Raw genomic sequence first — 14,691 nt, 5'->3', positions numbered from 1 at the left:
CTTACTGTGACGCGTCACAGAGGTTTCTAGTAGAGAAATGCATGTGTTAGGTCGTTAGGGAAGTGTCGTGGTTTGGTGTTTTGTGCTTTTATTCTATTCATCCATGTTCACTGTTCATCTATTCACTCATTCATTCATAGTATGACTCTTGTGGATGGGAACAGATCTGAGTTTGCAACTTGAGAGCTGCTTGTGACCATACAGAGAGGTAATAAATGTGCTGCATACTATACTGCTGATTTATTTACTCGGCCATATATTAATCCATCCATTCATCAACAGAAAAATACATTATGCATGCATGTATCCAATCTGTGTCTCTGTCTGTTTTCATGTTAGCAGAGTGAAGGGTCTTGTTATGAATGTCTTCGATCAAGTATGATATTAACTATTAAGTAACACTTGCCACCCTATCTCCAGGTCCTGTTTATAAGCTATTTGCATATCAAATGCTTCCCTTTGAGAATTGAGCTGTCATCTACACTTAACTTCAATCCACTTCCCCGAATCGCTACAAGAAAACAAGCATTAAGTCATCAAGCCAACCTCAAATCACAATAGCTCCACCTCATATTATTATGTAAAGCAATAGCCTCACCAGAAGTTCATGCATTTTTCATGATTTTATTTATAATGTGACAGGGATTTCTAGAAAAAAATTGTCACACAAAACACCATTAGCAACACAGATTTCAATAAGAAATCATATATATCGAGAGAGAGACAGAGATTTTGCAGAAATAGTTCAGCATGCATGCAACAGCCACACCTAGCAGGCCCTTCAGGAGCTGAGGTGGCCCATAAGCCAGGAGCTTATCTGTTGTTTCTGTGGTGTGAAGCAGCTTAAGCAGCACAGGTACAACACACCCCATTGTCCTGACAGGATGCCAGTCCACTGCAGGGATTTAACTCTGATTATATCTCTGAACACTGATTGCCAAGCAGAGAAGCAAAGCCCAACATCTGATAGATGTTTCATGACTTCATTAAATTTCGGAAAGTCTTTGGAGAGATTCAGTTTCTGAGCAGGATAAGAAAATACAGTCTTCATTAGAATGAAGTGCTATCAGGAATTTTGTGAACAGCATGTGAATGTACTTATTGTTCCATTAACTTTTGCTCACTTGGTTAGTCTTTGAATTATTCTCGGGGTTCGGAGCACCACGATTAAAAATAAATAAATAATGGCTTTGATGAATATAATTCTGGTGAGATGATTATGAAATTGCTTCTCAATGAAGCTGATGTAATGTCTTCCGTCTGATGTGCCAGGTTTCAATGTGCAACCTTTGTTTTACTTCCAGGGTTTAGTGTTTGAGGAAGAGAGACCGCCACCGCCGAACCGCGCCCCTCTGGCCCCGATGCTGGAGTTCGTTTCTGCCCAGACAGGGGTTCCCGTTGTTGCCGTTGGGGGAGGAGCCAGTCTGGGAAGAGAGCCACAGGTAAAAATGGATTACCTATCATTGCATCACCAACCCAGTTAATTTCATTTGAACTAAACCAAGAACTTTCTGTGGCTTGGAAGATGAAACACTTTAAGAAATAAGCCAAGTGATAATTGCCTCCTCACCTCCTCAGACCATTTGAAGGGGGCCAGGAAACAGTTTTTGGTATTTTTAATTGAAAGTTATATTTTATAGTTAATATTTAGTGAAACCAAAATTAGAACCAATGAAAATGTTTAGTGATCTGCATGAAAAGAAGTTCAAATTGTGCCTTTTAGACCTGGTAGTATCGTGCAATCATGTCATGTTTTCTCCAATGCTCATTTCCACTTCCATCAGCCATTTTTATTCCTGTCTGTTTAAGGGCTCCCCTCCCTGAGTTTCATCTGATTGGCTGCCTTGTCTGCTTTTACGTTCACCTCTTGCTGTAGTATAGAGTTTTTTTTATTACTAAGACAAAGTTTACACACCGATGTAAACACTGGAGTCCGTTCACCAGTGAAATAAATGGCTGGTATGTCCTTTTTCTAGTTAGCATTTAGGCTTCCACTGTTTTGTGCTTTTGTATTTTGCCTTCTGTTTGCTGTTGTTCTACAGTTGGAGTTTTGTTTTTGTGGAGCTTTTGGGTCCCTGTTCTGATTCTGGCATATTGTGAGTCTTAATTCATGTGATTTTCAATCTTTCAAGCTTGATGTTACCATATGGTTATTTGGTCGAGATGTTTCCAGTGTCATGGTTCATGTTTAGTTGTTTTAGGCCTTTCTGGCTCATCTTTCTGTGCCTTTTCCATTTTCTCTGTTGTCATGTCGAGCAGGATTCCTCTTGATTCAGAGCTTTGTTTTATTCCTGTTTTACTTTGAAGGACAGTTTTCCTTTCATGGCTTCATGATACCAGTTTTACTTCCTCTTCATGTGTGTAATCACTTTCACCTGTGTCTCGTTTTCTAATCAGCCAAGGTTTTTAAAAAAAGTAGTCTGACATGGATGAAGTGGATAACCTCGAAAGATGCATTTTTACTGGGACAAAGTTCCTGTTTTTGTTGGAGCTTAACAGAGAAATGTGGGCTACAGAAAAGCAAAGCAGGGATTGTGTCTATATTTGGATGTGACTGCTTTAAAATTCACTTGTGAAAACATGAATCTATCCATTAACTTAAAGCATATTTATGGTTGAGTAATGGCTAAAGCTCTACTTGCCGTTTTTGTTTGCACTGTCTTTTAATTAGATTATGTACGATCACTAAATTACTGGCACATTTGTTCATTTTTGCTTTTGCTTCTGATTAAGTGGGTGAAGAATCACACCTTCTGCGATCTGACACTGGATAAGAATGCTTTCCTAATGAGCTTTTTCTTCATGAAAATTACATTATTGACTTGGCAGATTAGTTTTTAAACATTTACTTTGATAAATAATTAAAAATGCGATTTCAAGCAAGAAAATTAATGTTTTGCCCTCAAAGCTGAAACTTCATCAAATATTATTTTTTAATTGAATTGAATTTTTTTGCCACCTGCAGGATGTCACTCCACTTTGTGTCTCGAGCTGGGAAATATCAGTCCATTAGCTCCTAAAACCTCTAAGTTCGCACTGCCAGCCCGACTTAGTGTCTGCTGTTTGGTGCTGGGCAGGTGGTGTATAATAGGTTTATTGGAAGTCTTTTGATGGCTGCCTGCTGTGGTGGAAAATGAGTTTAATAAAAGCAGTGAGACTAAACCAGAAATTTGTGAACTGCAAAACCAAAACGAAGAAGCTCAAAACCTTAATGAGCGGTACTGCGGCGTTGTGATCACTCTCTGCAGGTTTGGCACTGTGAGGGATGGCAACTATTGTGATTTGATTGATTGTTAATATAAGAATATAAATTAGAGCAGCATGGCACCTTTTATGTAGATGAGCCAGACATGAAATCTGAGAAGTTATTAAAAGTGTACACTTTCTCCTCACTTCTTTTCTCCACCTTGGTCTCAGCATACTGTAGAAGCAGGGCTGGCGCAGACTTGATTCAGAGCTCATAACTCTTTTAGAAAGAAAAAAAAAAAGCTTTAGAGTTGACAGATTATCTAGGCGTGTGAGTAATATGGATGTAACTCTCTCTATATAAAAAGTCGGGTGTATGTCATACTTCCGGTAGCAAAAAATAGAGCTGGTGAGAAATATGTAACTTCTATCCTACGTGTCTCTCGTAGGAGGCAGTTATTTTCTAAATACTTTAAAAAGTCAGAAAACTGCTCCTCTGATCTCCTTGGTAAGCATGATGAAGAGAAAGCAAATGTCTGCTCGAGCTGCTCCACTTTTGTTGGTGCTGCTGCTGAGCTCGTCAGCATCAGCAGTTTCACAGTGAAGAAAAATGTGTTGGATTTTTGACATTAGAAGCAGACTGTGTGAGTAACAATGCAATCCACTATCGTACAGCTGGGAAGTGGTGGATTAGTAATTGCAGTAACTGTGTTTTTATTTTTATTTCTTTTTCCCCACCACTGATGTATTGATCACCATTTTAGTGGCAAAATTCGTGAAGCTGTTAGTAACCATGACTGTGGCATCTTCTTTAAAACGATTCTTGCTTTGTTCATTGTTGTAGGCCAATTATTTGGTGTTTGCTCTCCAGCTAGTTAATCTGAGTGTGGCAAGAAGGTAATGCCTTCTGACGGTGATTAGCGATAAGCAGCTCAAGCTAACAAAGCAGTTCACTGCGACAGGTGTGATGTGAAATAAGTGGGCCAATTTATTTTAAGTGGATCATCTTGACAATACGATGTGGTTATTGTGATTTTTACATAAATGAACTTCAGTTGCAGTTCTGTGAGTAGATGAATATAAATACTGGTTGATGATACACGTTCAGGCACTGAACTGTCGGCATATTCGTAATCAAAAGCAACTTTGTTTCTAGAAGGCTGTGAGGTTCCTTTGAAGTAGCACAAGGTACAGAATCATTACAGAGCCAGCAAAGACTCCATATGTTTATGCCACTAATTCAAATATGGACGCTTGGGTTTTTACAAAGTCTAATATGTATTTTACCTTTTAAATAATCTTATCTGTAGACTCAGTGACCTGAGGTTTTTAAATCTGTGGTCTTGCAATCAAAGAAGAGGAGCTGCTGCAAACCTCTGCCAGTTGATAAAATGAGATAAGAAGAGACTTTATTCATCGCCAGGAATCATGGTTCTGACTCTCTTCTTCTTTCACTCTGTTCTACTTTGTAAATGTTGTTTGTCGTGCGCTTCAGTTCATCATACATCTGCCCTTTGTTCCGTTTCCTGTCAATTATATGACACAGCTGTGCTCAATCAGCTAATCAGTCACTCATATATACGCTGCAGCTTTCCCTTATTCAGATCCAGATTGTCTTTTACTTCCTGTAATCAACCAGCAGCCATGTTCAATTGTTGTTTATTTTCATTCATGTTTAGTGCTCCATGTGAATTATCGTGTTGGCTGCTCACTGATGGCATTTTCTGCTAACGGTATTCTTACTCCTGTTCTATAGTGGAAACCAAGGTTAAAGTTCAAGGTTACTTTACTTATACCCATAGCTAAATTTGCTTTACAGAAACATGATAGCATTTGGCATCACTTCACAAAACACACTCCTATATAAACCTGACAGATATACATTTGGTATTTAGACAAGATGAGTCAGATTAAAAGAAAAAAAGTTCCTATTAAGTTTAGTGATGGCAGCAGGGTTAGGTCAAGGCTGCAGGTTGTAGATATGACCCTGGGTCAACACACCTGAATCAAATGATTAGTTCATTACCAGGCCTCCTGAGAACGCCACAACATGTTGAGGAGGTTATTTAGCCATTTAAATCAGCTGTGATGGATCAAGGAACCATCTAAAACCTGCAGGACACCGGCCCTTGAGGCCTGGAGTTCCCCATCCCTGCTGTAGAGGAACCATTATTAAGAATTGATAAATCAATCAGTGTAACTGTTTGGGGTACAGGGAGGCTAAACAAGGCTGTGACTCGACTGGACCATCTCACTATCTGATTCAGTGAGCTTTTCTCTGTGATGGAGGTCTGACCGAACCATGCCACAAAACAAAAAGATAAAACAGACTCAAAAGAATGATAAAACAAAATAGGTTAATGAGTTGGAAAGTTATTTTGAATGCAAAGTCAGAGCTTTTAGCCTAATAAAGACAGTTCTCTCTTAAAATGGCTATCCCTGTGATGGACTGGATAGCTCGCTCAAACTCGATAAGCAAGTGTCTGCTGTAGTGAGATCTAGCTTCCACCAACTGCGCCTTATCTCTAAGGCTAGGCATTATATTCCGCATGAGGACCTGGAGAAGCTTATTCACGCTTTTGTGACCTCCAGGTTGGATTATTGTAACTCCTTGTACTATGGTCTTCCCTCTTCTCTTCTTCTTAAACTGCAAACAGTCCAAAATGCAGCAGCCCGCCTTTTGACTGGTACCAGGAAATTTTGCCATATTACCCCTGTCCTAGCTAGCCTGCATTGGCTGCCCATAAAGTACCGTATTCAATTTAAAATATTACTCCTTACTTTCAAAACTATTAATAAATTAGCGCCAAGTTACCTTAGTGAACTTCTCAAACCACATACTCCTGCTAGAACACTCAGATCTGCCACTCAACTACTTCTGACCCAACCCAGATCTCGACTGAAGTCCCGGGGTGACCGTACGTTTGCTCTGGCTGCCCCGGTACTGTGGAATACCCTTCCTCTCGACCTCCGCGCATCTGACTCCATTGCACTGTTCAAATCACGATTAAAAACCCACTTATTCAATCTTGCCTTTCCCTCTAGTTAATATCTCTTTTATGATTTTATATCATGCACCTCTATGCTCATTTAAATTCTTGTTTGCTCTGTACCTGTTGCTTTCCTATGTATTAGTGACAGTTATCTGTTTGCATATTTAGTACTTGCTTTGGTCCTATTTCTATTATCCTCCTCCTATACTCTATTTTACTTGTTAAGCACCTTGGCATACCCTTGGTTTTTAAGTGTGCTTTATAAATAAAGTTTATTATTATTATTATTATGGACTGGTGACCTGTTCAGGGTGTACCCTGCATTTCCTAAGTTGTTTAACCCTTTAAAACCGGTCGGAGCGGGCACGCTCCGTTTTGCGTAACTATTTTTAAATCCTTGTAAACCGGAACAACGTCAGCTAGCGCAATGATTATTATTATTATTATTATTATTTTTTTTTTTTTTGTATATGAAACCGGAAGAGTTGTACTTACATCTTGTGCCATAAGTTTGCCCTAGGTCACAGTTTCCTTCCACATATGGCTTTGCAAAAACTGCATAAAAAGCACTTGCAGCAACAAAAACACGCTTTGCCGATCAAAAACTGTTTGCTGTTCAAAACACTTCCTGTTTGACTTTATGCTTTTCTGAATAGTTTCTGGGATGCTTAAAACTCAAATTGCACTGCTGGAAATAGTTTCTTTTGATGCATATGGTGGGTTTTTTTTTGGATTATAATATTTATTTTCATTTTTCCTGCAGTATATAAAAACTGGTGCATCTCAAAAATAAATTTCGTGTTTGAAACTATTTTGTGCAACATTTTTGTGGGACAAACCTCTTAAATTTCTCTAACTAGAAATATATGGAACAAAAACAAATTTCAGTTTGTTTGTACTTAATTGCACTTTTTTGCAATTTATGTAGTTACTATGGACTTAATGCATATAAAATTTGGGCTATAATGGTTGTATTGATGTATAGTATAGTCCCCAAAATGGCACTACATGTAAAAATATAAGATAAGATGAGCTCTGGCGGACTTGGTTCTATGGTAGGTCTTAAAGGGTTAAGTAAGAAAGCATATGGATCATCATTGCAACTTAATATGCACACCTAACCTGCTCTGGAGGTTATGTTAATATTTTCAGTTTAAAACCTGCTGAAAGTTCCAGCTTTTCATGACGTTATGCTCTCCATTTGCACTATTTGCCTATTTGCACTACTCTGCCTGGTTTACACCCAATGTCATTTACCCATTATATTGTATAGCTTTCTTGTTATATGCAAAATTGTATTGTATTTATTTAAATGTTTACTTTTTAATTATTTTACCTGCATTTTTTAATCACTCTTATATTTAAATGTTCATTTGCTATTTTATCTAGGGATTGAGAGTAACGTAGTTTCTATTCTCTGTATGTCCTGTACATGTGGCAGAATTGACAATAAAGTTGACTTTGACTTTGACTAAGAGTGAAATAGATTCTTAGCTGAGAGAATGTGTCATATGCTGTGTGCTATGTGAGCACACAAAACTTAAAGCAAATAGTTTTGATTGACAAGCAGGGTGATACCACATCGTTGAGCTCATCTTTTGGGGGATTTTGTTGAGCTACCTGACACAAAGAAAGCATCATTATGTTCAGTGGTGCACATAAGTGGTCCGCAGGTGCGCATGCGCTGTCAAAATAAAAGACGCGCACCAGATAAGAAGTTGCAAAGTGCGTTTGCGTACATATAAAAGGCACTGTTTTTGTCTGCTAGAGTGGAATTTTCACAGCATCATTTGTTTGAAGCCAGCTCACCTCCTGCAACCACTTGTACGAGAATACGCGCTTCTTTTGTGGTTCTGAACACTGTTGTGGAAATTTATTAACAAAGCCTGCAGACACGATGAGCAGTTAAAACCCAACACTTTATTTCCCATGCATGAGGAGAGACGTCAGTCAGGGGGCACTGAGAGTTGTCTCTGACAATGAACAGTTCAGGTTCCTTTTAAACACAGTCACAGAACAAAAGGCTTTTACAGTTGAGGTTCATACCTTGGCTCTAAACAGAAAACCCTCTATCACCTGTGAGACTCTCCCCCACTGTGGGGCCAAGCCTTCCTGTGTGAGCTTCTGTCTCCTGGGAGACATTCACCAGGTCCTCACCGTCTGTTTCCCAGCGTGAGTGAGGCGTGAACCAGACATACTAAACTAAGTAACATTAAAGCATTTCATCAAGACAATACATTAAAGAGAAATCCCACAACAACACCAAAGTAATTGCTTAAAGGAGATTGCTTCTTCGACATCTTTAACAGTTCTAAACAAATGTCTGTCCTCCTCCAGAAAATCTTATGTACGCAAACACTCGTTGCAACTTCTTATCTGGTGCACGTCTGCGGACTACTTATGTGCACCCCTGGTTATGTTGAACATCCCTCTGAATTTTCATGTCTTGGATGAACTTTAGTTCTTGATTTTCTGCGAGGCAACCAGGCAGAGCCCATGGGGCAATTTAAGGTGGTGCATTTAAGGGCCTAGAGACTTAACCTGGCATGTTGCTTCTAATAGTTTGCTGGTATATTGAGATGTTAAGTTCCCTATGAATATAAGTAAGAATCTATCTAGTTCTGGGAACCTAATTGGCAGTTTGTGTATCAAAACAGACTTTAAAACAGTATACAGCATACATTTAGTTTAAGTGACAGCATCTGTGCTTGTAGAAGCATGCTGGTTGGTTGGAACTTGAGAAATCAGTAAGGCTAATTTAACAAGAGTACATTGCAGTTTACTAGCACTGTACTAGGATTTAGCTTATGTCTTGCCTTTTCCACTGTGACTGATTTAAATGTTATCTAGAAAAGCCACGATTGTTTGACCCCGCCAATTGAGGTTTAACACAACAAATGGGTATTTTTACCTCCAGAGTATAGCTTTGCATTTGAGAAATGTCTGATAAGTAAACTCTAATCAGTTCTTAATTGCCTTCGGGACGCTGAGTCAAACATGTTTCCTAATACGCTTTAAGAATTAATCAACCTTGTGTCACAAGTGCTTCTACAGCTGTGATTTGGGACACTACGTCAGTCATTCATTGTTTCTGGTGAGTGTTTAAATTACAAGAGTGCAAGTTTTCTTTCTTCTCTTTTGCTCCAGCTTCCAAGGGGACACATGTGCTTTGATTTTTGTTTCATACACCACCACCCAACTGCTCACTCGATGCACGTTCCCAGCACACTCTACTCTCAGCTGGGTTAAAGAAAGCAGACAAGCTTACATCATAAATCAGGCTGCTGGTTTGATATTTGACCTAGTTCAGTTTAGCGCAACCTGAGGTGAGCCCTGTCGACATGGATGGGTGGAAAGCTACGCCCTGAAGTTTCCTCTTTGATCATCCACATGTACCCGCAGATGCAGAGCCTTGATGATTAATTTAAACACATGCCCTCTACCTCTTTGTTTAATGTTGAGAAAGAGCCAAAATTAGTACAAGCTAAACCGATAAAAGCCTTGGACAGCAAAAGAGCGCTGGAATATGCACGCTGTCATGATACGTTTTTTACTATATATTCAGTGTTTAAGCTCACATTCATTCCAACTCTTAACCTTTATGGATTTTCCCATCCTGATACTTTGTTCTCATTTCAGCAAAAAATACAATGGCACAAAAGTCAATAGAAAAGAATTCACTGAGTAGCTCATCTGTCCAGATTAAGCATGAGTGGAGAAGCAGAGAGGACGGCCATCATTGTTTCCTTCATTGACACTGAAAGCCTTATTCAGAAACCAAGGACTTTTTTGACAGACTGTCTTATTCCTCTGAGTGCTCCCCTCTTAGGACTAAAGTCAGTCTCACACAAAGAAAAGGGCTAAGCTGGAAGAGAACTTGCTTAGACAGCTACTGTATGAATTTGCTCACTTTTACACACTTACAGTCCAGTATCACTGAATTACATCCAGAGCAGTTAAGCAGTGTGGATTTTAACTGCGGATCTTAGTGTTTAAAACAGGAAATTGTGTCAGTAGATGCACAGAAAGTAAGAACATGGTCATTCATTGTTGGCCATAAAATATCTAAGATGTGTTTTGAGTGCTTCGGGATAGGTTAATTGGAAACTCTAAATTTCCCATAGGTGTGAATCTGTCTGTGTTAACCTGTCCAGGGTGTACCCTGCTTCTCCCCCAAGACAGCTGGGATAGGCTCCAGCCCCCCCCCCCCCCCCCCCCCCCCCATGGCCCTAAAAAGGATAAGCAGCAGAGAATTGATGGTATATGAATGACTGATATTGTGTTTAACACGATATAGAAAAAGAGATAAAAAAAACAAAAAAATACAGAATCGCATGTCTCACGGCGGTGGTTCTACTGTCAGGAGAGTACAAACAAGACTTTCTTCTGGTCCAGCAGTTTACTGATTTGGTTTCATCTTGGATGTTTCCTGCTGCAGCAAACTGTTTTAATTTTTTAAAGAAAGCCCCAAAATCCCACTGTGCACTACCTCCTCAGCTCAGCAGTATGCAGGCACTGGTTTAGACTTCAGGAGTTGGTAGAGACTGTGTGTGTGTGTGTGTGTGTGTGTGTGTGTGTGTGTGTGTGTGTGTGTGTGTGTGTGTGTATGGATGGATGCAGACTTGCCACTCATTTGTTGCCAGATTTAAAGCTTTTAACTTTTGCCGAACATGAACATTACAAGTAACACTGTATAATGTTGGCCTAACATCACTCATCTGTTCAGTTGGGTTGAGATCTGGTCACTGAGAAGGCCAGAGTGTATGATTGATATAATATTCACATTCAGACCATTCAGAGGGCAAACATTACATCTCATGCCTATGAATGGGTCGTCATCATCATAAAAATGATTTGAGATAAATGTGATGACTCAACTTTGTATTAATTTGCAGAGGCCATTCCCTGAAAAGGACAAGTGGTGTCAATCCATGCCAGCAGAAATGTGTAAATGAAACACAAGATCCCCTTTAGTGTGGGGGGTCAAGGGTTTAGCTTTTCATTTAATTTGTCAGGTGTGTTTAAAGAAGATGCCATTTCCCGATTATGATGCTGACACTAAATGGACCTTTTAAAGCTATAATATTATTATTTAATTAACGGACATTTAATTCTGTGTTTGCTTTGTCCAAGTCCCCAAATAAATTTCTGTCTCATGGCGTCTCCTTCCTATCTTTTAGGAGAGCGGTTCCATCTACCTCCAGTTCACCTGCTCCACATTGCTCCAGCTTGAGGTTATCTTCGAGGTGCTTGAAGAGTATGACTGGACCTCCTTCTCTGTAGTGACCACTCGTCACCATGGCTATGAGGACTTCCTGGCCATGGTGGAGGGTATGACCGATGGCTCTTTCATTGGTTGGGAAAGGAAGAGTGTGGTGATTCTTAATGTAACGGACGACCCCGGTGGGGCACGGACGAAACGACTGCTCAAGGACAATGAAGCCCAGGTAAGGCTGGAAACACAAATGTCATTTCCTGCTGTACACATCCATGAAAAAGGTTTCATTTATCTTATGGTGAATAAAAAGGAAAAAAAAATACAAAGAAATATATTTAACGAAAGATATCTGTACCACCTGCCACTCATTTTGATGAGCTGCCAACCTTGAAATCACTTCTGTAGCCCGAGGCTCAGGTGGGGGAGATCTGTGAAGGCTCCACAAGCCTTGAAGAAGCAGATGGTGATCTCTCCCTCAAAAATGATATTTTCCTCTATTGTTAATGTAACCTCATGCTTTCAGCTTCTAAGTTCATGTTGAAAGTCACAACCTTCAATGGTCTTGCCCCTAGACAGATAAAATGTCTCACACACTATAAGGCTGTACTGTTCGCTTAGGCCTTCAGCAGTTTTAAAAGTGCATTGCAGTATGTGAGGAAGATTTTAGCTACATACACAGCAATGGAGAGGTCTAGATTCTTCATCTAAAATCATCAGCCTTGACATTTGCAAAATACACTTTTGAAGTGTTCACATACTGCGGGTTCTTTATTTAGCTAACTAGCCTTCAACCCTTTAGCGTTCTGCTCAACCAATTGGTAGCACATTTTCAGGCCCTATATCTAACTGAGGCTTTCACTGAAATTGACCTACCTTGTTGAGTCTTTTTTACCAATTGGTTTACATCTGTAATGCCAAAAAAATCCTCCAGAAGGCACTGTGAATGGAAACTGTTGGGTCTTCTTATACCTCTCCAAACCAGGAAGTCAGAAACAAAAAAAACATCCAACATATTTTGAGTGTTTTTGATGAAACTAAGATAGGAAGATATAATTTTTTGATATATGATAGTGTTAGAGGACTTACTAAACAGATGTATGTCACTTGACAGCATTAAAAAAAGTCAAATTAAATGTTTAATAATTTTTTTAAAAAGTGGTCAACCAAACGGTTGATTTGTCCCTTTTATGGTGCTAATGCTAACATAACCTAAATGTTATCAAAATGTATTATTTGCCATAAAGTCAGACCACTAGACCCATGTTTATCCATTGCTATTGATAAATCACATTAAGTGTTAGCACAGCAAGAATATGTTGAAATAATTTCCTCAGTAAGTAATTTTTGTAACTTTCTGAGTTAATATTAGTAAATATTGTAAAAATCAAGAACAACATGTGGAAATCACAAATATCATGGGGATCTACATTCTTCAGTGCTCCCCTCAGTAAAAAGGAACAGAAGCGACCTCTAAGGGGCCAAAGTTGTAAAAAACACTATGCAAACCCAGAACCTCAGAAACCAATGGCTCTCAAAAGGTTTCCACCTGGCTGTGTCTGAACCAAGTTAACAAGCCAGCATCTAGAGTTGGACAACCATGATTCAGCTCTCCAAGACCACAGAATAAATGCTATAGACCCCAACGACCAAAACCACAAGCAGATGTGCTTGATTTGCACTGTTTTTTTATTTATTTATTTTTTTAAACAAAAATGATTTTGCACAGTAGCATTCAATCAGAAGTGGCCTGAATGTGAGTATTTTGTGCTGTAGCACATTTTTCACATTTGCAGATTAGAAAACTATGTATTTTGTTGCTTGAGATAATACTTTCCTTTGATGGAATGAAAACAGCAATGTTCACCTGCATGCTACTAGAAATAAACTGTATCCAATGCTCTGGATAGTTTTTGTTATTAATTTAAATTTAATTTGGCCCTTTATTGATTTTTGTTCAACTGTATTATCTAATGTACTTGTATTTTCATGACATTTCATACTTTTACCATTAAGTGACATCTCAACCGTTTGGTAGAGATCAATATTTTAAAAACTACAGGGTCTATTGAAAAATAAATATTGATTGTGATTATTACTCACCCAAATCAATAAGAAATGCAAACATTGCTTTTTTTCTTGCTGTGTACCTCAAAGTGATGTTTGTAGTGCAAAACAGCTAAGGTGAAACAAAACATTGAAGATCTAAACTAAAGATGGGGAGGAAGCGATTTTTTTATTTTTTATTTTTTTTGCATTGTGCCATTTGGAGGTCTGATTAAAATCATTCACACTGAAAATCTGTGGTCAGCTTTTTAAATGGGATGTGATTTAATACTAGCAACACTAATACTATTTGCATGAGTGTACACACACTTAGTTAGAATTGTGTGCAGTGCATTAAATGATGAATATGTCCCGCATTCGTCTCCTTCAACGACAAATACTCAGCTTACTTGGACACATGCATGATCAACTTCCTGACTGTTTAGTATGGTTTTGTGTTGCTTTTAATTTTTTAACAGTGCATATATATTATCACCGGAGGGGATGTTTAGTCGTAATCAGGGACAGGGTAGAACACCACAAAAGCCATTAGGGCTTATGATTTTATTTTTTGTGCCCTTGATGGGTTATATACTTTACCTCAGGTGCAGGTAGATTACGAGCTGTGGGTGGCCATTTACCATTTATTATAGATAGTGTTTCTCAGAGCCAGATGTAGACTTGGCTTCCCCTCTTGAACTGGCCCAGGGTACAGTTTCCTTAGCCGTGCCCAGGCATCAAATACTGGTCATGGATGAATGGAACTGTGGGTTAAATGCACTTTATGATATGGACCACTATTGTGAGTAAACCTTTAGTCGATAACAGCCTAGTTTACTGATACCCAAACTAACTGATGAATAAACGTATGAATAATAAGTAAGTAAAATTTACCTGAAGCGAGGATACGGTTTTTTTTTGTACCTGTGGTTGTGCTTGTGTCACACAAAATGTAACAAAATTTCCTTTATGGGTATTTAGTTTAAATAATCTATGGGTCGAGTTATTCTTCTTGTCTTTTTATAAAAATGGTTTCACAGCGTTGTCTGACTGAGGCATTTACTTTTTCTGTGATTATGATTGATAGAAATGCCAATCATAATATTAGGCTTCATGTAAATGTAGCCAATATGACAATCACCCACTCACATCACAGTGACAGTTACTTTATGTGAGGAATGTCGAATTCATTTTACATCATGGGCCAAATTGGGCTCACTTTTTTCCTAAATGGACCAGACCACTGAAACT

The 14,691-nt window shown here is 38.8% G+C and overlaps 1 protein-coding gene across 1 annotated transcript in view; it reads left to right on the top strand.

Annotated features, from left to right (window-relative positions):
• The window catches only part of grin2da (glutamate receptor, ionotropic, N-methyl D-aspartate 2D, a), a 259,454-nt gene that overhangs the window by 105,394 nt on the left and 139,369 nt on the right, over nucleotides 1-14,691 (top strand). Inside the window, exons 3-4 of the mRNA XM_024798509.2 lie at nucleotides 1,305-1,442; nucleotides 11,360-11,626. Coding sequence (XP_024654277.2) covers nucleotides 1,305-1,442; nucleotides 11,360-11,626 — 405 coding nt within the window. The remainder of the gene's footprint in view (nucleotides 1-1,304; nucleotides 1,443-11,359; nucleotides 11,627-14,691) is intronic.

This window comes from Maylandia zebra, linkage group LG22 (assembly GCF_041146795.1).
Source record: "Maylandia zebra isolate NMK-2024a linkage group LG22, Mzebra_GT3a, whole genome shotgun sequence".
Taxonomy (NCBI): domain Eukaryota; kingdom Metazoa; phylum Chordata; class Actinopteri; order Cichliformes; family Cichlidae; genus Maylandia; species Maylandia zebra.
Note: the sequence above shows the minus strand (reverse complement) of the source record. Positions and strands in the feature narration are given on the sequence as shown.